The sequence below is a fragment of the Orbilia oligospora genome (assembly GCF_000225545.1).
Source record: "Orbilia oligospora ATCC 24927 unplaced genomic scaffold scaffold00054, whole genome shotgun sequence".
Lineage (NCBI taxonomy): Eukaryota > Fungi > Ascomycota > Orbiliomycetes > Orbiliales > Orbiliaceae > Orbilia > Orbilia oligospora.
Window position 1 is genome coordinate 23,239 of NW_011645611.1, and position 21,799 is coordinate 45,037.

The 21,799-nt window shown below is 47.4% G+C and overlaps 11 protein-coding genes across 11 annotated transcripts; 6 read left to right on the forward strand and 5 right to left on the reverse strand.

The window, feature by feature from the left end:
- Positions 1-104: 104 nt before the first annotated feature.
- Positions 105-1,843, forward strand: AOL_s00054g13 (uncharacterized protein; the record flags this gene model as incomplete). Its single annotated transcript, XM_011121329.1, has 5 exons — positions 105-262; positions 345-646; positions 705-1,235; positions 1,318-1,724; positions 1,829-1,843. 5 exons carry the CDS (start codon positions 105-107, stop codon positions 1,841-1,843), a joined length of 1,413 nt encoding a protein of 470 aa, XP_011119631.1.
- Positions 1,844-2,516: 673 nt separating this feature from the next.
- Positions 2,517-3,041, forward strand: AOL_s00054g14 (uncharacterized protein; the record flags this gene model as incomplete). The annotated part of the gene is made up of 4 exons (XM_011121330.1): positions 2,517-2,585; positions 2,658-2,732; positions 2,795-2,941; positions 3,003-3,041. The coding sequence occupies 4 exons, from the start codon at positions 2,517-2,519 to the stop codon at positions 3,039-3,041; spliced, it is 330 nt and encodes a 109-aa protein (XP_011119632.1).
- Positions 3,042-3,816: 775 nt separating this feature from the next.
- AOL_s00054g15 (uncharacterized protein) lies at positions 3,817-4,595 on the reverse strand (the record flags this gene model as incomplete). Its single annotated transcript, XM_011121331.1, has 3 exons — positions 3,817-4,265; positions 4,338-4,437; positions 4,521-4,595. 3 exons carry the CDS (start codon positions 4,593-4,595, stop codon positions 3,817-3,819), a joined length of 624 nt encoding a protein of 207 aa, XP_011119633.1.
- Positions 4,596-5,037: 442 nt separating this feature from the next.
- On the reverse strand, positions 5,038-6,917 carry AOL_s00054g16 (uncharacterized protein; the record flags this gene model as incomplete). The annotated part of the gene is made up of 8 exons (XM_011121332.1): positions 5,038-5,124; positions 5,198-5,236; positions 5,308-5,331; positions 5,646-6,023; positions 6,103-6,406; positions 6,467-6,544; positions 6,611-6,825; positions 6,909-6,917. 8 exons carry the CDS (start codon positions 6,915-6,917, stop codon positions 5,038-5,040), a joined length of 1,134 nt encoding a protein of 377 aa, XP_011119634.1.
- Positions 6,918-7,580: 663 nt separating this feature from the next.
- Positions 7,581-8,441, reverse strand: AOL_s00054g17 (uncharacterized protein; the record flags this gene model as incomplete). The annotated part of the gene is made up of 3 exons (XM_011121333.1): positions 7,581-7,928; positions 7,995-8,263; positions 8,333-8,441. The coding sequence occupies 3 exons, from the start codon at positions 8,439-8,441 to the stop codon at positions 7,581-7,583; spliced, it is 726 nt and encodes a 241-aa protein (XP_011119635.1).
- Positions 8,442-9,206: 765 nt separating this feature from the next.
- AOL_s00054g18 (uncharacterized protein) lies at positions 9,207-12,089 on the forward strand (the record flags this gene model as incomplete). Its single annotated transcript, XM_011121334.1, has 6 exons — positions 9,207-10,327; positions 10,383-10,746; positions 10,800-10,987; positions 11,045-11,171; positions 11,228-11,336; positions 11,392-12,089. The coding sequence occupies 6 exons, from the start codon at positions 9,207-9,209 to the stop codon at positions 12,087-12,089; spliced, it is 2,607 nt and encodes an 868-aa protein (XP_011119636.1).
- Positions 12,090-12,517: 428 nt separating this feature from the next.
- AOL_s00054g19 (uncharacterized protein) lies at positions 12,518-13,630 on the reverse strand (the record flags this gene model as incomplete). Its single annotated transcript, XM_011121335.1, has 1 exon — positions 12,518-13,630. The coding sequence occupies one exon, from the start codon at positions 13,628-13,630 to the stop codon at positions 12,518-12,520; it is 1,113 nt and encodes a 370-aa protein (XP_011119637.1).
- Positions 13,631-14,125: 495 nt separating this feature from the next.
- On the forward strand, positions 14,126-15,975 carry AOL_s00054g20 (uncharacterized protein; the record flags this gene model as incomplete). Its single annotated transcript, XM_011121336.1, has 3 exons — positions 14,126-14,224; positions 14,296-15,234; positions 15,439-15,975. 3 exons carry the CDS (start codon positions 14,126-14,128, stop codon positions 15,973-15,975), a joined length of 1,575 nt encoding a protein of 524 aa, XP_011119638.1.
- Positions 15,976-16,211: 236 nt separating this feature from the next.
- Positions 16,212-16,786, reverse strand: AOL_s00054g21 (uncharacterized protein; the record flags this gene model as incomplete). Its single annotated transcript, XM_011121337.1, has 5 exons — positions 16,212-16,220; positions 16,293-16,440; positions 16,532-16,585; positions 16,659-16,681; positions 16,775-16,786. The coding sequence occupies 5 exons, from the start codon at positions 16,784-16,786 to the stop codon at positions 16,212-16,214; spliced, it is 246 nt and encodes an 81-aa protein (XP_011119639.1).
- A 650-nt stretch (positions 16,787-17,436) lies between these two features.
- AOL_s00054g22 (uncharacterized protein) lies at positions 17,437-17,805 on the forward strand (the record flags this gene model as incomplete). The annotated part of the gene is made up of 1 exon (XM_011121338.1): positions 17,437-17,805. The coding sequence occupies one exon, from the start codon at positions 17,437-17,439 to the stop codon at positions 17,803-17,805; it is 369 nt and encodes a 122-aa protein (XP_011119640.1).
- A 1,490-nt stretch (positions 17,806-19,295) lies between these two features.
- On the forward strand, positions 19,296-21,613 carry AOL_s00054g23 (uncharacterized protein; the record flags this gene model as incomplete). Its single annotated transcript, XM_011121339.1, has 3 exons — positions 19,296-21,077; positions 21,137-21,409; positions 21,494-21,613. 3 exons carry the CDS (start codon positions 19,296-19,298, stop codon positions 21,611-21,613), a joined length of 2,175 nt encoding a protein of 724 aa, XP_011119641.1.
- Between the last annotated feature and the right edge of the window lie 186 nt (positions 21,614-21,799).

The following is a 21,799-nucleotide window of genomic DNA, read 5'->3' on the forward strand; positions in this document are numbered from 1 at the left end:
CGGCCCCTCGCCGAAAAACCGCAAACCTGCTTGCTTCTGCTCTCGTCCGTCGCTTGCCCATCGCAGCGTCACGGTTGTCCGCTGTAAGAAGACAATTCACTAAAATGGCACCTATATCTAAGTCCGAAGAATATGACTTCCTCGTTATTGGTGGGGGCAGCGGCGGTCTTGGGGCTGCTCGCAGAGCGGCGAGCAGGTTCGGGCAAAAAGTTGCAATCGTGGAAAATAGCGGCCGACTCGGCGGCACTTGTGTGAATGTTGGGTACGAAAAGCCTCTTCCTTGCGCTGCGGGTGACGTCTAGACTTTTTTGTTCGTACCTGACTAACTGATTGCTACCGATCAGCTGCGTCCCCAAGAAGGTGTGCTGGAACGCTGCGTTCATTGCAGAAACAATTCATGATGCTGGCGGGTATGGGTTTAAACTCGAACAGAAAGCACCTTTCGATTGGACTTCATTTAAACACAAAAGAGATGCGTACATAAAACGTCTAAACGGCATCTATGAGCGAAACCTGGACAAGGATGGTGTCGAATATATTTCCGCACATGCCAGCTTAGTCTCCCCTAATGAAGTAGCCCTGCGGGCGATTGATGGTTCCCAGGATATTAAAACCGTCAAAGCGAAAAAGATATTGATAGCAACAGGTTTGAAAACCATCTGGTTTATCATCACGAGGGACCCGCTAATGCTTTCGACTAAAAGGAGGATACCCTATTACACCAAGGAGCATCCCCGGTGCTGAGCTTGGTATAACCAGCGACGGCTTCTTTGACCTGGAGACGCTTCCGAAAAAAGTGGCTTTAGTGGGCGCTGGATATATCGCGGTCGAGCTTGCTGGAATCTTCAATGCGCTCGGCTCTGAAACCCATCTTTTTATTCGAGGGGAAACAGTCCTGCGAAAATTCGATCCCATGATTCAAGAAGTTCTCACAAACCACTACGAGAAGATAGGGATCAAGATCCATAGGAATTCGAAGCAATTTCAAAAAATCGAAAAGTCTGAATCGGGTGAATCGTTGATACTCCATGGGGAGGGTGGAAGTCAGTTGGAGGTCGATACCCTCCTTTGGGCTATAGGAAGAGCACCGCTCGTCAACGGCTTGGGCCTCGACCAAGCTGGCGTTGAGTTGGATAGCGAAACCGGTTTTGTCCGGGTTGATGACTACCAGAACACCAACATTAGGAATATATACGCACTTGGGGATGTATGTGGCAAAGTGGAGCTGACACCCGGTAAGATAGATGGTGACCATTGACCGGCAATTAGAAAGGATTGGCCTGTTAATATTTTATGTGTGGGTGTCTCAATGTCTAGTTGCGATTGCCGCGGGCCGGAGACTCGCTGAACGTCTGTTTGGACCACCTGAATTCTCCACGAAGAAGCTAGATTACGAGAACGTCCCGTCCGTTGTTTTCGCACACCCTGAAATTGGAGCAATTGGCTTGTCTGAACCAGAGGCTCGAGCGAAGTATGGGGACGAGAATATTAAAATTTACAAGACCTCCTTTATTGCCATGTACTATGCAATGCTGGAGAATAAGGGCCCGACTTCATATAAATTGGTATGCGTTGGACCCGAGGAAAAGGTGGTTGGTCTTCACATCATTGGTCTCGGGAGTGCCGAAATGCTTCAAGGGTTTGGTGTTGCTATGAAGATGGGGGCTACGAAGGCAGATTTCGATAGCTGTGTCGCGATCCATCCAACGAGTGCAGAAGAGCTGGTGAGTGCTTTCACGATGCCCCAGATCGAACCGATCGATATTTAAGCATACGTCTCCTCTAACCTTTTTTTTCTCTCCCTGTTTTTTCTTTCGGAAACGGACAGGTTACAATGACTTAGATGGGTTGTTGGTTGGTTGATATACCGATAATATAATGTAAGCCTTATTACATGTATGCGTGCATATAGTACGACGCGTATGGGATGACGATGATGGTGCAATTTAACTATTAGGTAATCAATTGTGGTTGATGTTGTGTTGTTGTTGTTGTTGTTGTTGTTGTTGTTGTTGTTGTTGTTCTCGTTGTGGGATGCCAAGAAGTCCACAACACAACCCGGCGACATGGTCTCGTTAGGGTTTGGCTTAGGGCTTTACGAACGAGGGAAACCGTCGTCGGATATTGTGAATTGGCCAGAACATGGAACATGACGGTTGAAAATACATATCTACATTTGACAAACGGCTTTCAAACCCTGTAAAATTTTATTCTTGATTCCAGTCAAATTTATTTAGTTAGTTGCCTTTCTAGGCTAGATACTCTTTTCCAGTTTTCGTAACAGTGATACCACTTCGGGTACTCTCGGTGAAGCTGGTGTTGGTCATCCCACACAAATCCCAAACCCACCTTTAAGAAATTTATCACTTCTTTCATATCACCATCACCGTCTAAATTTGCAACCGACATCACTCGAAAACCTCTTTGTAAGCCAACAAACCCGAATTCCTCACGATCATCAGCTATACACGGCTATTAATCAAACTGCTGTTGGAAACTAGATTCATACATTCGCAATGGCTACCTCCGAACTTGCTGTCTCCTACGCTGCCCTCATCTTGGCAGATGAGCAGATCGATATCACTGTCAGAACTTCCATCGACGGCCCTCCTACATACTTGAACCGACAACTAATCTGGAACATATCCTCTTAACAGGCCGATAAACTCAACACCCTTCTGAAGGCTGCCGGCGTCGAAGTTGAGCCAATATGGACTTCCCTGTTTTCAAAGGTTCGCCACTACAGTTTCTCCATCATTAACCGGGTGGTTCACTCATGTTATACTCGCTATAGGCTCTAGAAGGCAAAGACGTTAAGGATCTATTATTAAATGTCGGCTCGGGTGGTGGTGCCGCTGTTGCCTCTGGTGCTACACCGGCTGCTGGCGGTGCAGCAGCAGCAGAGGAAGCCAAGGAAGAGGAGAAAGAAGAAGAAAAGGAGGTAAGGCTATTTGGTGACATCTCGGATGGTAATGCAATCGCTAACTCATCATCTCGTTTAGGAATCGGATGACGACATGGGATTTGGACTTTTCGACTAATGCAAACATATTTTCTGTTTTGTTATCCTTTTTTTATCATTTCTTCTTCTCCGTTGCAGGTACCCTATTCATTTGTCGGTATCGCTCGGTGGCTTGCCTGGGTTTCGGGTTCGCTTAGGTCCTCTGTAATTATGTGGCAATGATCAAAGCTCTTCCAACAACTGCATGAGTCGCTCGTATTGCAATCGTAATCGCTCAAGATGATTTTCATTCCTAAGAATCAAGCTTTAGGTACCTAAGTAATAATATACGTTCTGTATTTCTGGCCTTTTGAGAATGATGACAATGTATAGATCTCCCGGGAGGAGGCGGCCCCGGCTAAGAAGATATAGTGCATCTGTGCGTGGGTGTAAGACTGGGTGTAAGAAACTGTGAGGAAAGCAAATGCCGTTTCTTGTTCGATATTTCACCAGTTCATGATTCCTGCCTTGGCCCTGTCTGGAGCCTCCCATAGTATACAAATTGTCCAAATATCACGAAATCTTGAACTAATGTACCAAATGACCCCAGCAGCCACGGCGTATTCTTAAGTAAGTAGTTGTGTTCTAGGGAGAAAGAAAGTATCTGCAATTTGTAAGATTAATATTCTATTATTCGCTCGGGAGTCTCTCACTTACACTGGCGCCATATGTCAAGTTACCCACAGTTGATAATATGAAAAAAAGTATTGAAAGTCCGCTACAGGATTGGCGCTTGGTGTTCGTATAAATCTGTGGAAGACGAGCCCTATGTAACGTCAATGCCGGTACTCTACTGCTGGTACTTATTCCTGGGCTTACGTGAGGTAGAAGAAACTACTAGCGTATCCAAGGATAAGAGCACTTAAAGGAGCCTCCGTGTCTGGCGTGTCTCCTTGAAGGCCCCATGCTCCCGTCTTCCAGGAAATAAACCACCCTGTGGTTCCGACGAATACGACCAGGAAGATAGATATAGCATTCCTAGTAACTTCTTTAGATGGGCTGCTATCTGAGAACGCTTCGGACAAACTGTCTCGGCGTTGAGGTCCCGAGTGCTTTGTTGCCCGCGAGGCTTCGGCATCCGGGAGCAGTGGATCTGATAAACTTGGACCTGCATGATCAGTCCTGCGATTCTGTGAAAACCGGTAGTGTTTCTTCGGACGGTAGTGGTTGTAATAGATGAGCTGAGCAAGCATGATGAAATCGACGAGGCAGAAATAGATCCCCAGTGCGACCACAGTAGGAAGGAGATGAGCCCAAAGGGCACCTAGTTCAGGGAATCAAGTGATAACAGCCGATCAGTGACTGTTTAAACGGCAGGAGAGAGTCGCACGCGAACCTGTTAAATTGCAGATATCCCCCAATAACCAGATTATCAAGAACAAAGTACTGAGGCCTTCGGCTGACTGGTTTCGGAAGTTCTCCCAAAGCTGGGGGACCTAGTAAAGATCATAGATTAACAATTGCCAACTCTCGGTATCAAAATATATCTAAGTACACAGGATATCATTATGTTTCTTACTATTAGGAACATCCATGATGTTAAAGATATACTCCCAAAGATACCGCTGAAAGCTTCGTTAAGGGGAAGCTGCATCTTGAATGAATAGTGGTGCGCGTGCGACAAAGTCTATGATTCCGTGTATATGCAATTTGGGTTGAATTCACGAAGCAGAACCGGTCCAGAATGTCTTCGTTTAATTTAGAGATAGTACATGAGCTCAGATAAGACGGCTTCTCCGAATTCGACACTTTCCTTAAATGGGAAGCGCCAAGTGCCATGCCCTGCGCATGCAACCATCATATGCACAAGGCATGATATGCACAACAATTTTTGGCAGAAGCATAATGACATCACTTGACATCCTTAAATTAACAAGCCTATCCCCCAACATTGCATTCACATTCAGGGAATCCATTCAAATTTCAAATTTGTTGCCAGTAAATACCTAGATAGGTAGGGAGCATGTAATAACTAAAGGCGCTCTTGATTCTTGGTGCACGTAATCGACGTCGATGGTGATGCTGTGTACTCTTTGTTACGAGTCTTCCACCTGGCATCTAAGTCCATGGCAAATCTCATAGCATTCCTCCAATAGACTATTCACTGCACCCTGTCCCTCAGGCTAAAACGACGGTGTAAAGTGAGAAAGAATATTTCACAACGAGGATGCTTGGATCAAAGTGGGGTTAGCTTACTATTTCCTTCCCCACGTGAAATGCGCCATCCTTTGAGTTCTAAAAGCATGAACAAGCCCCGTTAGTATTCATTCCAAACTCGCATTCGCCAGGATATATAGAAGATATACCCTTAGGTTATCGATGGAGGCGAGCTGTATAGGACAGAATCTCATGTTAGCAGCGCCGACAATATTGATTTAACTTCTCAAGGGGTGGCCGGGCGACTTATTAATTGAAAAGGGGAACAATTCCCTCGCCGACGATACCCCTCCAGAACCCTGAACTTCCAATAAGCATTTTTTCAATGTCGATAATTGATTAAATATTGGCTGAAGCGATTCACTAATTGGTTTTGAAGAGTGGAGTAGCTCATATATCAAAGCGTATGATTTTCGCAGTAGATAGAGCAGAAACTTTGAAGGTTAGCAGAAAGTATCGGGAAACAAGGAAACAGCTCTATACGAACCTTTTGGCCTTCTTCCGGCGACGTTCCGTCCGTACCCACAAAACGATCATTAACTCGAAGACTATCGAGTCTACGGAGCTGTTGTAGGATATCGAACAAATCCGTTTCTCTCATAGACCAAGCTTGGGTCAGCATGAGCTGCTCAAGCTTTCCCTTTGTGCCTACAAGGTCATCATGGAGATTAGAGAGGCTCGGGTCAACTCTGAGCGAGTCAGATATTATTGAATCTGCTATGAAGTGGCATTTTTGTAGCAGATCGTTGATAAACTCTTGACCCTCAGGTATAGTGTCATCGGGCGCGAGGAACTTCCCCTCGACACGTGAGCTTTCGACTTCAACGAGCTTCTCTTGGAGTTCTTTTATTTCCGATATAACGACCTGCTGAAGGTTCACATGTTAGAAAATTACATCACACAGGCATGTTATATTAGTTTTCCTCTGGAAGGGTGTGTTTGACCTTGGGTCGGGATCCAACTGCAGTGATCTGTCGAATCAAGGACACTAGCTTCTCGTATAGGGGGTCAAGTTGGTGGGACAAGCCGTCTAGGTTGCGCTTTACGGGAACTAGTGACTGTCTGCAATCCTCAAGCTGCGACTTAAAAAATACAAACCACACCTGTCCATACTTCTCTTTTCCATTTTCTATGATCCGGGAAATGTCGTCAAGTCTTGCCTCCAGAGCTTTAAGGTCTTGTCGGGAATATGCGCCAGCATTCTTCAGATGGAAGAGCAGTGTTTTAATGACAACCAGAGTAGTATACCTATCCAAACCCGTTACAATGGCTCAAATATGGATGACTAAACCAGGGAATAGTCCTTACACCGCGGGAAGTTCGTTGTTCTTACCAATCGTCATGTATGACAATGATAATAGTAATAAAACCTCCTCCAAGAGCTGGCTAGCTAATGTACAACGGATTAGCTAATACTTGAGGCTACGGGGTTTAGCTAAAATCAAGGCTAACATGCCTGACGAATTGTCCTTGTCTCCTATGCACGTGGGTAGCGTATAGTCCCCACTTATGCCCCGCAAGTCAAGTTCGCGAACTCGGGCACTGGAGTTCAAAGAGAGGAAGAGACCATCAATATCAGCTGCTTTGATATAGTGGTCTCTGTCGTTCCTTAGCTGGTCTAGCCGGGTCCGAATATTCCGTAGTTGTTCAATATCAGGACCGAAATCCTACCACGCAATATAGTTAGGATTTTGGCGTTTTCTTCCGGGCGGGGGTTTGGACAAAATCGCGTCTGTGTTCTTGTACTTACTTCGGACATGTTGACTGAGATCTCCAAGGGAGCGCTGTTAGTGTGTACGCTCGGTGGGGCCGGTGGTGGATAGAAATGTGCGAACAATGCAATGGACGTGTGCTTAATCTTACGTTTCTCTGAGAATCGAGATGGGAAGTATATAAGCTACTTAAGTAGCTTAGCTTAGGAGGTATGCTAGGTACTTACTCAGCTAAGTAGTAAGTATTTATACGTAAGAATTACTTACTCGAGTACGCGTACGTAATAGGTAGTTCGATTATCGAAACAAACACTGAACTTCACTGCACTCCGAGCAGGGACGTTGCAAATATTAAATTCCAGGGTCCGGATCGAGGTTCAATTAGTATACTATAGTTGATCTGCGCTTGAATTGCGATGGTTCGTATTTCCCGATATTTATATTTACCCATTGCTAGGTACATGTCCTTAGGTACTTTAGGTAGGTACTTAGGTATATCTACTGACTTTCGAATATCCTGACCATATAGGTATATACCGTTATCACATTATAATTCCACGGCCGCGGCCTACCTCAATCGCGATTATATTATATTATTCTATCGATATCATATTTCTTTACTCGGCCCGGTTCGTTGAATGGTAATTAGGTAATCATCAGTAGCTACCTACCTAAGCTAGGTTTATCTCGATAATTATAAAGCATGGCACCTAAACAGAGGATGCCGATAATTTTCGATCGTAGGGCCCCATCCAGCGCAATATATCATTGGAATTCTCTTTGTCACTACCGTTGGCACGCTCGAACCCTTCCTCTAAAGATCCAACGATTCCGGCAGCGAGATGCCTCAATGCGAGCCTAGAAGACGTAATCTCGAGGGGAGTGTCTATGACCCACTTTTCATCAAACAGAGCAGCGATCTTACGCCACAGTGGTGATGGGTGGCTACCTTCCTTGCCTCCTTCTGGGACATCAGGAGGGTTGAAGCAGAGATAGTTGCCTTCAACGATCACGATTCGCTGGGTGGCGAGAATGTATATGTTTCTAGGAATAGGATCCTATATATACGAAGGTAAATTTAACGAAGCGGGTTCACTTTAGGGAATCGATTTATATGTAAGTACCTTTATGGCGTGGTCGAAACTCGGTGCATACAGCGTAGAAGATATAGGTTCTCGAAGTTTGTTGAGGAGCTGGTACAAGCCGCCAACATCGAAAGTGAACGGCGCGCCACGTCGCCGACACGCCTCATCAGGGTCGGGGAGCGATGCTAGATCTTTCCGGGAAAGATGATATCCGTCCATCGGGATGGCGCATGCCACTGCGACTCCGTGCCGGAGCTGGCTGAGTTCATTGATTTTATGAACTACGGCATTGGTGAAAGTCGTCTTCCCTACATATCAAGATCGAGTTTTCCTCGTGGTCAGATATATATATAACGGATATTAAGCGCCATGCCCACCTGACCCCGGAACTCCCGATACCGATACTAGTAACCGTCCTGGAGTCTGCAATTGGAGGTACCTGGTGAGGGCCAGATCCGCAAAATCAGAAACCTCAACTGTTGTCATGTTTGCAGAGTGAGTAAGTACTTAAATACGCTATTGTAAATGTTTTGTTGGTATAAAAAACCTTAAGCTAAGTACTACTTACTTAAGTAAGCAAGTACTTAACTAGTACTAGCTGCCTGGTGGGCCAAGCTACTTAAGTACTTAACTTCCTTAAGCACTTATGTAAGTAAGTACTTAAGTAAGTAAGCAAGCAGGTAAGAAGTACCTAAGTACTTAGGTAGGTACTGCGTGTACATACTTGCTATTCGGATCTGAAAGCTGTCACCAAACACAACCTCACTTGTACACCAGTTGAGTCGCGTCTTTTACCGTCCAACTGCCACAATGCAGTTCAACCGTTTAAGTTTCTTGGCCGTTGCGGCCATCTTCCACTTCTCCTATATATGGTCAATCTTTGACATATATTTTGTTTCGCCAATTGTCCATGGCATGCGGCATCACTCAGCCGGCATTAAACCACCTGCGAAACGTCTGTTCTTCATTGTCGGTGTGTTAACCCGTTATCTGGCTACAGTCCGGCCCTGACGCGCCCCAATCGTCGCATTGGGCTTGCCATGCATAGAACACCGACGTTTTATTTTGGCGATAGGTATAGTTCTAATCAATTGATTTCGGTTAGGAGACGGTTTCCGCGCCGATAAATGTTTCCAGGCCCACACTCCCCCTTTTCTCAAAGATGGAGAGGATTCGACTAGACGCCCGCTGGCCCCTTTCCTTCGATCGCGGGTACTCGAGGTGGGTAGTTTCGGTGTATCACATACTCGAATGCCAACCGAGTCTCGTCCGGGTCATGTGGCATTGATAGCTGGCCTTTATGAAGATGTTTCCGCTGTCACGACTGGGTGGAAATTGAACCCCGTCAATTTTGATAGCGTCTTTAACCAAAGCCGCCACACATGGAGCTGGGGCTCGCCGGATATCCTGCCTATGTTCAAGGAGGGCGCGACTCCTGGTAGAGTTGACGCTTTCTCTTATTCGGAGGAGGACGAGGATTTCACTGCGGATGCAACAAAACTTGATACATGGGTTTTTGACCACGTCAAGGACTTCTTTACTCAGGCCGCAGGAGATGATAAACTTCGGGCTGCTGTGAACGAGGACAAAGTTGTCTTTTTTCTTCATTTGCTGGGACTAGACAGCACTGGCCATGGGTTCCGACCCTACTCTCAGGAGTACTTGAGGAATATACAAGTTGTGGACGCTGGAGTTCAAGAACTCGTTGCTAGTGTTGAAGAGTTCTACGGAAATGATGGTAAAACGGCCTGGGTGTTTACTGCTGACCACGGGATGTCCGACTGGGGCTCTCACGGTGATGGTCACCCAGATAATACTAGGACTCCTTTGATTGCATGGGGGGCTGGTATCAGAGGGCCGGATATCGTGGCCGATGGCGCAGTTGCTTCTGGCCACGATGAATTCTCTAGTGACTGGAACTTGGATCACGTTCGCCGAGTGGACGTTGACCAGGCTGACGTTGCGGCCTTGATGGCTCATCTTATCGGTGTGGAATACCCCGTTAACTCTGTGGGCGTCCTCCCGCTTGAATACCTTGATGCTAGTGATGAGGAAAAGGCGCGTTCTATCTTTGCGAATGCTCTCCAGATTTTGGAAATGTTCAAGGTTAAAGAAGGTGATACTAAACCACCCATATCCGTTTTTCTAAAGGTAGATTTTGACGCTGATCTTTATTTCTTCAACGTAGCTAGTAAGATGTCTACACAAATAAACTTTGTGCCATTTGCGCCATTGCACGAGAGGGGTCTTTCTAGTCAGGAACGGGTGGACAAGATAAAATCACTCATCACATCCCAGGATTACGATGCGGCAACTTCTGAATGCAAAGACCTTATATCGGCTTCTTTGCAAGGTTTACGATATATGCAGACGTATGTGAAACCCACTTCATGTCAAACCGGATTTTCGCTAATATTAAAATCGCAGTTATGATTGGTTGTTCCTACGAACGCTGGTAACTTTGGGCTATCTGGGGTGGATTTTATTTGCCCTAGCCTTTGTCATCCAGCAGCACTTTTTGGATAACGCTGCTATGAGAAGGTGGTCATCCCCTGCACTCGTAGGCTTCCTAAGCACCCTTACCGGACTATTTGCCGTTATTTACGTACAACAAAGCCCTTGGACATATTATATGTACGCCTTTGCGCCTGTTTTTTTTTGGTGGCAGGTTTGGCTCTCCCGAGACGCCTTAATGGTTGGGATCCCACTTCTAGCGCAAAGGCATGGTCCTCATCGTTATGCTGGCTTGTTGATGAAGAGCTTTGGGTTCTTGATTGTCCTGGAAGCTATTGTAAGTCTCCCCCCCCTTTGAATTTTAATTTGGCAACTGCTCATATGGACTAGGTATACGGATATTTTCATCGTGAAATCTTTACTGCATGTTTCATCTTGGGTTTAACATGGCCCTGGTTTTATGGCAAGGTATTTGTAAAGCGGAATTCTACCACTGTTTTCCTCTGGAGTGTATCTTGCCTTGCAATGAGTGTTTTCACGTTGTTGCCCGTGATAAAAGTCGAGAGCCTCTTTCAAATGTTCGTACCTACCTAAAATCGCTCGCGGTGCCATTTTCGTCCTCTGACAGATCGAAGACATTCAGCAGGCAGCTTGATGCTTGCTGCAGGGGTCGGTTATATAGCCTATGGGCATAGGCTCTTCGCTGCTAATGTTAAAACGACATTTAACGGGAAGTATATGCAATTTTTACTAGGTTTCCAGGTAAGACCCGCTCGGCGTTGAATTCAAAGTGGGGGAGGACTAATATGTATTCTTAGTGTGGCCTCATAGCACTATCTATGGCAGTGACACACAGTAGTGTCAAGTCAATACAAGCTAAACAAGGCCTACCTTTCGGAAACCAGGTCGTAGGGTGGTGCATCCTTGGTAATATACCCCAGCCGCCCTATTTTTAATACCAACAAACTGACGGGGCCTTCAGGGCTATCACTGCTGGCCTTGCCCATGCATAGATTTACCCCACTTCGACACTATCAGCATCAACTCATGGTGATCTTCCTATCGTTTTCACCGACCTTCATAATTTTGACCATATCCTACGAAGGACTTTTTTACGTATCGTTCTGTGCTATGCTGGCTACATGGGTACAGATGGAGTACTTGGTATACCAACAAATCAACAGTACTAAGGAGACCAGGGCGAAGAACAAGGGGGTAAGGGCTCTAGATCTTGGTGATAACCGCATAGCTCTCTTCTTCTTCTTCTTTATTCAAGCCGGTTTCTTTGGAACGGGTAATGTTGCCTCCCTCAGCTCCTTCTCTTTGGAGTCAGTATGCAGGCTTATCCCAATCTTTAACCCCTTTTCCATGACGGCGCTCCTTGTTTTCAAACTTCTCATCCCCTTCGCGATTATTTCAGCAAATCTAGGGGTTCTCAATCGGATTATTCATGCCCCACCTTCAGCATTGTTCATGATTGTCATGTCAATAACCGATGTTCTTACCTTAAACTTTTTCTATATGGTTAAAGACGAAGGTAGCTGGTTGGATATCGGGACGACTATAAGTCACTTCGTGATCGCCAGTCTCCTTTGCGTTTTTGTTGCGGCCCTAGAGCCTCTTAGCGGTCTCTTCGTCGGGGGTCCGGGGGTTGGAGAGGTGAAGGAGCGGAAAGAATGAGGCCCTTATTCATTTCGAAAAACTTGAAATATGTATACACTACACATTATAACTGACTGGGTTGTATAACAATTTTTGAATAAAACTTCATGTGGGGACATCAACCCATTAATCATGTGGGCTCTGTTGTGATACAGGATGGTTTTAGCGGATAGGAACACAACAGAGGTGCCTAAGTTTGAATGAATTAGCTAGGTCTTAAGTTCACTAGATCTTTCATCGATTCAGGCTTTGCAGACCTTTTCTGGGATTATATCAAGCGTATCATAGGTGGAGAGTATCTTTCTGGTCACGATGCACTGAAGGTACATAAAGTACAGAAAATACATCCGAGACCCAGGGGAAATGAGGTTGAAGGCCGATGGGGAGAAAGCTCATTGTTCTGGGGATCGCTTGCTGGATAAAAAGACCGGGCGTTTTTCTTGTGTCTACCCCTCAGAAGCCTCTACTTTTTTTGTCCGCCGGCGATTCCTGGGTGCTTCAGAACTACCCCCATGCACCATAAAGCTATTGGAGGTCGCTAATGTCGCCGGAGCAACCTCTTCGCATCGGGAAGAATTGGTGTTACGTGTATTGCTGGCATTAGTCCCTCTGGAATCAGGAGTTTGCGGCGGCCGTCCCACATGGGACGTAAGCTCAATCAAGTCACTTGTTGTTTTATTGACCCAGTTCATCCTTGCACTCGCGGCAACCCTACGCACAAAAGTCTCGATAGCTGCACCGACAGTTTCGAGCCGCTCGAAAGTATCCGTCGATATATCCTGAGGGGGCGGTTTATATTGGGGCTCGATTACAGAGCTATGGTCCAGTATGCGAGACTTTGGTACCATGCGGTTGCTGGAAGGAGATGGAAAGTGAGAAAGCTTTGGTCTTGCTAACCTCACAATTTCAACAGGACCGACGGGGTCGATGTGTATGAACGAATGATGGCCGTCAGATGTTTGTAAGATTGGTACGGGGGCGTTGTTATGATTGTTCCTGAGGGGCGTGGGCTGTTGCTGATCGCTGCTATTCCCCAATTCGTCGCCCCCCCCCTTGGTTTTTAGAGACTTCACACGCTGCCCTGCCAATTCCTCAGCTGGAAGCGGTACCCCTTTCACAGCACATTCGCCAACAGGGAGGTAAAGCTGTGAGCGCATTTGTATACTATCATTTGGCCACAACCGATTGGCTTTTCGGAGGACATCGGGTTCGATGTCATAGGCGAGAAGGACACCTGCCATTGTATCGGTTGTTTGGACTTTATGGATATATACCAGAACATACTCGCTATCCAGTTCCCGAGCTGTGGTTTCTTGTTCTGAGGGAAGAGGTTGACTTTTTCGATGGTCAGATGTTTTGGGGTCATGATTGGCTAAAAGGGCGGCCCTGAGGTTATGCTTGTTAGGCTCCTCGGTGGAAGCTTGAGGGCCAGATGGACCCCACTCCTCTGCAATATTATCTTTGTTACTATTGAGATATCGAGGGTTACAACGGGTCTGGTTGCGCTGTTTTCCTCGGCCGGGTCTCTGCTGGCGAGGCATTATACGCTCGGAGGCCATCCCCTGAAATGTTGTAGAAGGACCATATTCGCCAGGTCGCGGGGAATGCGAGTTTGGGAGAGAGTTGTGAGATTATCGCTCTCTCTGGCGACTGAACTTGTCGTGAGAAGCCTGGCCGTTTTATTGGATCGATGTCGGTGGTGGTGGTGGTGGTGGTGGTTGTGGTTGGTTGGTTGGAGGGAGAGTGAGGGAGTGAGCTTTGGAGGGGTCCAAAGGACAGCTGTGTTGTTGGCTGTGCCTGCCTGCTTCGCAAGAAGCACCCCGTGTGTTGTCTGGTTTACGAGACCGGGTAGGTAGGTACTTACTAAGTAAGTAAACTAGGTAAGCACATGCATGTACTTACATCATATCTTGGCAACACACCTGTATGCATCTAGCATCCCGCTCGAATCGGTATCCTGGTCATCACGAGCCTGGGACATCCAAATATCAGTATATTAGCAACAAATAGTATAGCCATCGCCTTAACTATTGCCTTCGGTACCGTTAGTTAGTATGACCGTCATCAAGAAAAAGTCCAATGCAACGGCGCGTGCTGCGGAGTCTGGGGTCAGGTTTCATTGCGATGTCTGCTCTGCTGATATCTCTTCGACTGTGCGTCTGCCCATGCATGCGTATCCTTCCCCTGATCGCGGTATAACCTTCAATTGACTAACTATTTTCAGGTCCGAATACGCTGCGCAGATGCTTCATGTCCTGAATTCGATCTTTGCGTGTCCTGCTTCTCCGAGGGCAAGACTTGTGGCAATCACCGCCCTGCTAGCCATTCATACTGTGTGATAGAACAGCATTCGATACCAATTTTTGACGAGGATTGGGGTGCCGATGAAGAACTGCTCCTTCTCGAAGGAGCAGAAACCTATGGCCTCGGTTCTTGGGCGGATGTTGCGGACCATATCGGAGGAGGAAGGGAGAAAGACGAGGTTCGCGACCATTACTACAAGACTTACATAGAATCGTCGAAATTTCCTCTACCTGAGCTTTCTGATCCCGCGGCCGCCGGCGGCTTAGAGAGCATGCCACGGGAGGAGTTCCAAACTCGCAAAAAGAGACGTATTGAGGCACGAAAGGCGGCGGCAGCAAATGCACTTCCTTTAGCGCCTAAGAAAAAACCTACAGCCAGCGTGCCAGCGTGTCACGAGGTTCAAGGATATATGCCTGGCAGAATGGAATTTGAAGTTGAATACGAGAATGAGGCTGAGACAACCGTAAAGGACATGTTCTTCGATCCAGGCGATGGCCTAAACCCTGTGACTGGACATATCGAACCCGAAATCGACCTCAAACTCACTGTTATGGACATATACAATCACCGTCTCACTCAAAGAGTTGAGAGGAAGAAGGTTATATTCGAGCACGCTTTGTTAGAATACAAGAAAAACCAGGTGATTGAAAAACGTCGTAGTAAAGAGGAGAAGGAATTGCTCAATAAAGCAAAACCCTTTGCGAGGGTCATGAATCATGCCGACTACACTTTATTCGCGGACGATCTACAGAAGGAGCTGAGCTTACGACAGGCTATTTTGACACTGCAGGAGTGGAGGAGATGTGGAATACGAAACTTGGAGAAGGGAGCGAAGTATGAATTAGAGAAGGCGCATAGGGTATGAAATACACAGTTGTGTTTATTTTTCCTCTCCCGTTTTCCGCAGTACCCACGTCATCACTTGCTGTGACCATCAATGTCAAGATCAGAAAAAGGAAGGAAATCACATTGAACAGTGGCGGATAAACCCCAAATTCCTCCACCATTACACGCCCCTTCGACTCCCACGTTTCCGTTTTAACAATTATTCATGGAATTACAGACAAACATCATGAAACAACCGGGCACCCAGAATGACCGTGGCGGACACCGTGTCAACGCTAAGACGGCCGTTTCACTAGAGGGCCCCATACTCTCATCACCTCACCTCCTCCACCCAGGTACATTAAAGAGCCTTAACATTTCGATCTCCAATCCAACATCAGCTCCGATATCCAGCAGCTCCCAGGTGATCGATGACGCCGCGGATAACAAAGCAGATGGCACTTATGCAAGTCGAAAACCAAATGCGGCGAGTGTGGTTTTAAGTCAGCCAGCATCATTCACACCAGCCGCGCTCAATAACGAAAATGCTCCAGACTTTCATCTCCTGACAGAGGAGGAGAGGCGGCTTTGTAACCTGATTGGCATGCATCCTAAGCCTTACCTTGTAACAAAGGATCTCCTTATGAAAGAAGCCATGCGTCAGGGTGGAGTCTTGAAAAAGAAGCAAGCTAAAGAGATATGCAAGATAGATGTTGCAAAAGTTTCGAAAATCCACGATTTCTTCGTGGCTTGTGGTTGGATTGGAAAGAATTAGATGTACGAAAATTTAGACTATGCGTACGAACTAACGGTCATGGGTCGGAATATTGAAGCGGAGATATAGGAGAGCAATGAAAGAATATATTTTCAAAAGAAATACCAATCTAAGGTCTATTGTGGTAGGCTATGTACATGAGTGATGTTCAAACCGGGTGTTTCTTCTTTTGCTTCTTTCTTTTACTTCTTTTGTACCGGAGTTGAGAGGCCGAGGGTCTGTCGTTGTTGACCCGTTTAGAAGGGCTGCAAAATATCCGAGTTTTGTCAGTCAAATAGAACATGGAAAAGCCGAGGGGTATGAGAAAGGCGCCATACATTATCCGAGGCCGGAATTTCCCTGACCCAGTAGGAACCAAAAACTGGAATCTTCTGCAAAATATCACTCCTCACACGTGGAACGCCCTCAGCGAAGAAAACAGCAGCGAAAAGAGCTACGCCACCAAACGCACCGGTGGTAAAGCCACTAGAGAAGGAGCAGAGCATTATTAGGGTGGAAATGTCCGGAAGGGTCAAATGATGAAAAAAAAAACTATCGGGGGTTCTCGCCGACATACAGGCGAGTGATGAGACCGGGAGTCCATGGACCGAAGTGCAGTCCGTTCTTCAGCCTGGATATTATGGTTTACTGTTAGAGAGTGTGGGATGCTGGTAAGAGATGCTGCGACAACGATAGTGCCTTACTTAGGACCATAGGGGCTCCGGTACTACGAAGGAAGGGTTGGATTAGCAGGCAATTTAGACGACAACGTGACTAACGATTGAGTGGATGAATAACCACGACCACGGTGAGTACTTACGATGTTCGGCATGGCGGAGGATGAGAATGGGAATGTGCTTGTGGTATAGAAGTGCGACTGCGCTGGTGGTGCACTGGTAAAGTGAGGTTTTGTGGTGCTCTGAGGTGAGGTTGGCTCGGAAGGAAAACGATATAAAGGGTGTCTGATTGGCTCGGGTTTGGCCAATGACGACAAGGCTAATATCTTCAACCTCCCAGCCGGCAACATTCCATCCACCCATCCACCCATCCATCCATCCATCCATCCATCCATCCATCATCATCATCATCACCACCACCATCACCACCACCACCATCACCACCACCATCACCGTTACTTTCGCCACCATATCATCTACTTCCCAGTCAGCCTCCCCTACCTTTAAAACGAATTCAACTGTAATATCGCCAGCACTAGCTGCAGTGGCAGGAGGAGAAACGACAAGCACAAGGATATGGCTTAATCTTGAATTCGCGGCTTGGACTCTCAAACCACAATTTTGTCACGAGATCACTTTTAAATACCTTCTCTCATTTTTCAGCGTCCGAACCAGCATATCATACATACCGCCGCCTGAGCGATTACATCTCTCGATCCGGTATAACCTGCTGGAGCCAAGGGAAGAGGTGCAAGATAATCGTATAGAAAGAGTGAATATATAGGCAAAGACAAAGGCGCATGCCATGCCCTCGAATCGACCCTTTCTTGCCAGTCTGTTTGTGGCATTCCGGGCTCACTCAGCCTTACAGAAACCGTCAGCGCCTGTCTCTACGGCATCTGCTTCGGCTGCTACCAGCAATAGCACGATAGTATCCCCGACAAGATCAGCCCTTCCATGTTCGACAGCCGCCCAGCACGGGGCCACAACAACACCGCAGCAGAGCCCTCCGCAGTCCATCTCCAACACTCGACAGCATTCGCCGACGCGACGGCGTAGGAGCTCGTCCAGCTCGACCGATGGCGCCATGAATGGTGGGACGGGGGAGAAGTGGTGGATTGGTGGTAGGGCGGGGGATGGACAAGCACGGTTCTACCAGCTGCAGCCCGTGTAGGTTATTATCTAGGACCTAGTTGAGATAATACTTGAACTTTTTTGGGACTGACGAATATCTATGGAATAGGCGACACAGATCCCTCGACCGGCTAAGTCTAGATCGAATGTCCTTGTAGTTTTTATATATACTTAGGCACTTGGTTAATTTTATATTCATATTCATCTATCCGTCCATAGTCCATATTGGCATGTCTCCATTAGATTGATTGAATAGTTGATCGATCCATAATTTGGCTGGGTGGTTTGACTACAGAAGACGTCTCTAAAGAGCACTGCAACTGGCAGTTGACATTTGGTAATAGTCTAGTTCATACAAAGGGTTCTAAAGCCACCAGACTCCTTGGAGAAGCACACCGTCTGGATACGAGACTAAGCTAAGGAAAAGAAGAATGACGATGACGATGGTGTGCTGCGTGTTGCGTGTTATGAGACTGGTCTCGACACTAAACTAGCTTAGTAATACGTCGTGTGTTGTAGTTGTGGTGTTGTGGTGTTGTGGTGTTGTGTTGCTCAACAAGCCCCTTTCCTTCCTCCGTTTATCTTCCTTCTTCTCCCGACCCACTAGTTACCAGACCCACCCATCACTCGGTAACTACCAAGGTAGGTAAGTCAGTACCTAATTACCTAGATACCTACTTAAGTACTGAGGTACCTAGGTCGTCAGTTTCCATTCATACCGTCCTCCACTCAACACTCATCCACAACCAACAACACCTTCCTCATCCTCACCACCTCCTCTGGCGTTACCACCACTGTCATCACCATCACCATCACCATCATCACTACTTATATACCTAGGTACTTATCCTTAGTGTTTTCATCGTCACCAACTGGCTTTGCTGTGTAGTCATCGGGGCTCCTAAGGCTGTTAACGTTTGCTCCTCGTCATCGTTTCCCTCCCGTCTATCCTCCGTAAATTTACGTCAGCCGCCACTGTCAACGTTGCAACGACCGACTCGATTTATCCTCACCTGGCTATTACTAAATCCGCGACGACGACCACCAGCCTTAATTCCAACTACCTATACTACTTTCCACCGCTCCTGCACGGCCGACTCTAACTCCTCGACTTGCTTCATATTGCAAATGATATCTAACATCAAACTCCGTACCATAGTCGTCTCATAACTGGCCGTCTAACGAACTGACACCCCTCTTCATCTCTTCTCTCTTCTCTTCTATCCGCCTCCAACCTCCATATCCGCTTCTTCTATCACTATCTACTAGTAGTCATATATATCATCTCAGAATCATCTCTAGCCATTTTTCGGACCCAAATCCAAAAAATTCACCTTTGTTCCCCCCGACGTCATATTTCAGCAACCATAATCGTGTCTCGGATGCTCGGGACCTAGATCAGCTTCATTATACCTTCCTGTACCCGACTTGGAAACTACATTTACTTTGGCCCTCGAGAACCTCGCCAGAGGTTTGCCAGACGCTCCCCCGCAAACACCTCTGGACTCTCCGCGCCAACCACTTGGTGCGATGGGCCAGGGCGCCTCATCGACGCGATGTCCAATCCCCGGAGCTTTACAACCGCAGCCGTCTTCTCCATCCGGCCACGACATGGCACCCTCCGGTACTAGGGACATTGAGCCTTCCTATTCATCGGGCGCTATCGGTAGTACCTTTCCCCATTCACGCCGCCGCTCATTCTCACCCGATCCCGACAGCGTTGACTCTCGAAGAAGCAGCCGAATCCGACGACGCATTTCAAGATTTGTATCCTCTAGCATTTCGACCGATCATGTTTCCCTTAGGGACAGCACACCTCCATCCAGTACAGCCAATGATGACCCGCCTCCAGAAAACTCGACAGCACCACCACGTGTGAGGCTTTCACGCATACGGCCTAGTCTTCTCCACAGGCGGAGGTCCATTAATACAAACCCCACCGAAAATACCAGGCGCGACAGGCCTTTTTCAATGATCGGCTCACGAATAGGGTCCGTCCCGTTTTCTCCATCGCGGCAAACGGGTTCTTTGGACCTTTCCCATTCTCATCCCATGCGAGCACATGAGACACAAGAACCGGATCTCGATGTACTCCACGAACCCTCACTAAACTATCGACTTCCCGCCGAAAATGCGGGTGGCCTATCTCAATCCGGTGGCCATCCCACGGGAAGGGACGCATTTGATGGAATATATGATGCGAGACGAAACATGGTTGGCGGCCGTCACCTCAGGCCTCTCAGAATCAACCCTGAGATGGACAGCCCTGAAGCTACAACTTCAGAGAACTTCCCTATACCTGAACCAACAATCCCTTCCCACTTCCCAAGCTCAAGCCAAACCCGATCGAACCTTCACAGAGGCCCTCGCGATTCCCGTGGGAGCACTTCATCCAATTCCTCGCGCCTCGGCCGATCAGGGGAGGACCAGGCCGCCGTGCTTTCGAGGCTGCTATCAGTCGCAGCTGCAGCGACCGCCGCTTCCTTGGTTGGTAGCAACAACAGCAATGCTTTCTCGGATGCTAGGGACGTTTCTGGTGATAGTGTTGATGGTAGCTTCGAATCCTTCCTTCGGGCTCTACAAAATGGCCGACTAGCATCGGCACTTAGAAACGGCGGGGGGTCTACGGATTCGCTGGGGACAGATACCTCAGACGACATCATATCAACTGGATCTATCGGCCCTTTGAATTTCTTTCGGATGTTTCGATTCGGACCTACCTCAGATGCGCCTATCTCCCCTACAGCGTCACCAGATCAAACGATCCGGATGATCCCGGTGATAATAGTAGGGATACGATCGGTTAATCCTCGTGAAGCCAACACACGCGAAGGCCGCCCTTCACCGCCATTCCTAGACGCATTATCGTCGTCGTCGTCATCATTTGGAGACGAAGTTGTTCCGTTGCAGGGAAGAATTGGTAACCAGCCTTTTACATCCCCGTCAGTCGAAAACGCCAGCGAAAATGACAACTATGTCGTTGGTTTAACGGGCTCATCCTCAGTACCGCCTGCCGAGCCGCTCGGCCGCAGAGACTCTCGGTCCTTACGACAACGAGAACACCTTAGTAACCCCTCCCCTGATATGTCTGCTGTGGCCAATGAAGGCTCCGAATGGACCACAAACAGCGCATCTTCCAATGAATCTCAGCGATATTCCCCTTCGCAGCTTTCCAATCACAATTCCCGATCAACAAGTCCTGATTCATCTCGCCACCAAAATGAGGGGACCCGAAGCTGGATAATATATGTATTGGGCGGAAGCTATCCAGAAAACCATCCTATCCTGACAACGCCATCGTTGTTCACCGATGTAAGTCCACCCTTCATCCGCGATTCATTGGGAAAGCAGCATGTCTGATCTCAGTTTAGACTCCGACCTACGAGGACATGATGCTACTCTCGTCCTTGATCGCACCAGTGAAGCCCCCGGTTGCTTCAAGAGAAGATGTTGAATCAGCAGGGGGGCTTTTTGCGGTGCGCCTCGAAGGAACTTTAGCCGGACACACTGGCGAGGGTGCCACAGTTATTCAGCTGAATCCTGGCGAGAGATGCCTCGTTTGCTTGAGCGATTTCGAAAATGACGAGATATGTCGGCAATTAGCTCAATGCCACCATATATTTCACAAGGATTGTATTGACGAGGTATGTTGACTAGCCCAAGGTAAAATGGGAAACAGGAATGCCCCTTCCGTTTTGTAGCCTGTTGTTGACGATAATTTCTCGTAGTGGCTCACCACGGGGCGTAATTCATGTCCCCTGTGTCGTAGTAAGGGTGTGGAGGAGGGCACAAACGACGCTGAGGCTTCTGGGGTTTCTGGAGAGGAGTCGGCTACTACTACCGCATAACTGGCGTGACAATAATACTAACCCATGCTGTAGCTTCATAAAGCTGATGTCTGTTACTTTGAAACCAGCCCTACAAAGTGATACCCATTTTACGCTAGATCTATACGTTATTTCCGTATCGGCAACATTCCCTTTCTTTTGATTTCCCTTTCCAATTGCCCCCCATCCTCCTCCTCCTCCTCCTCC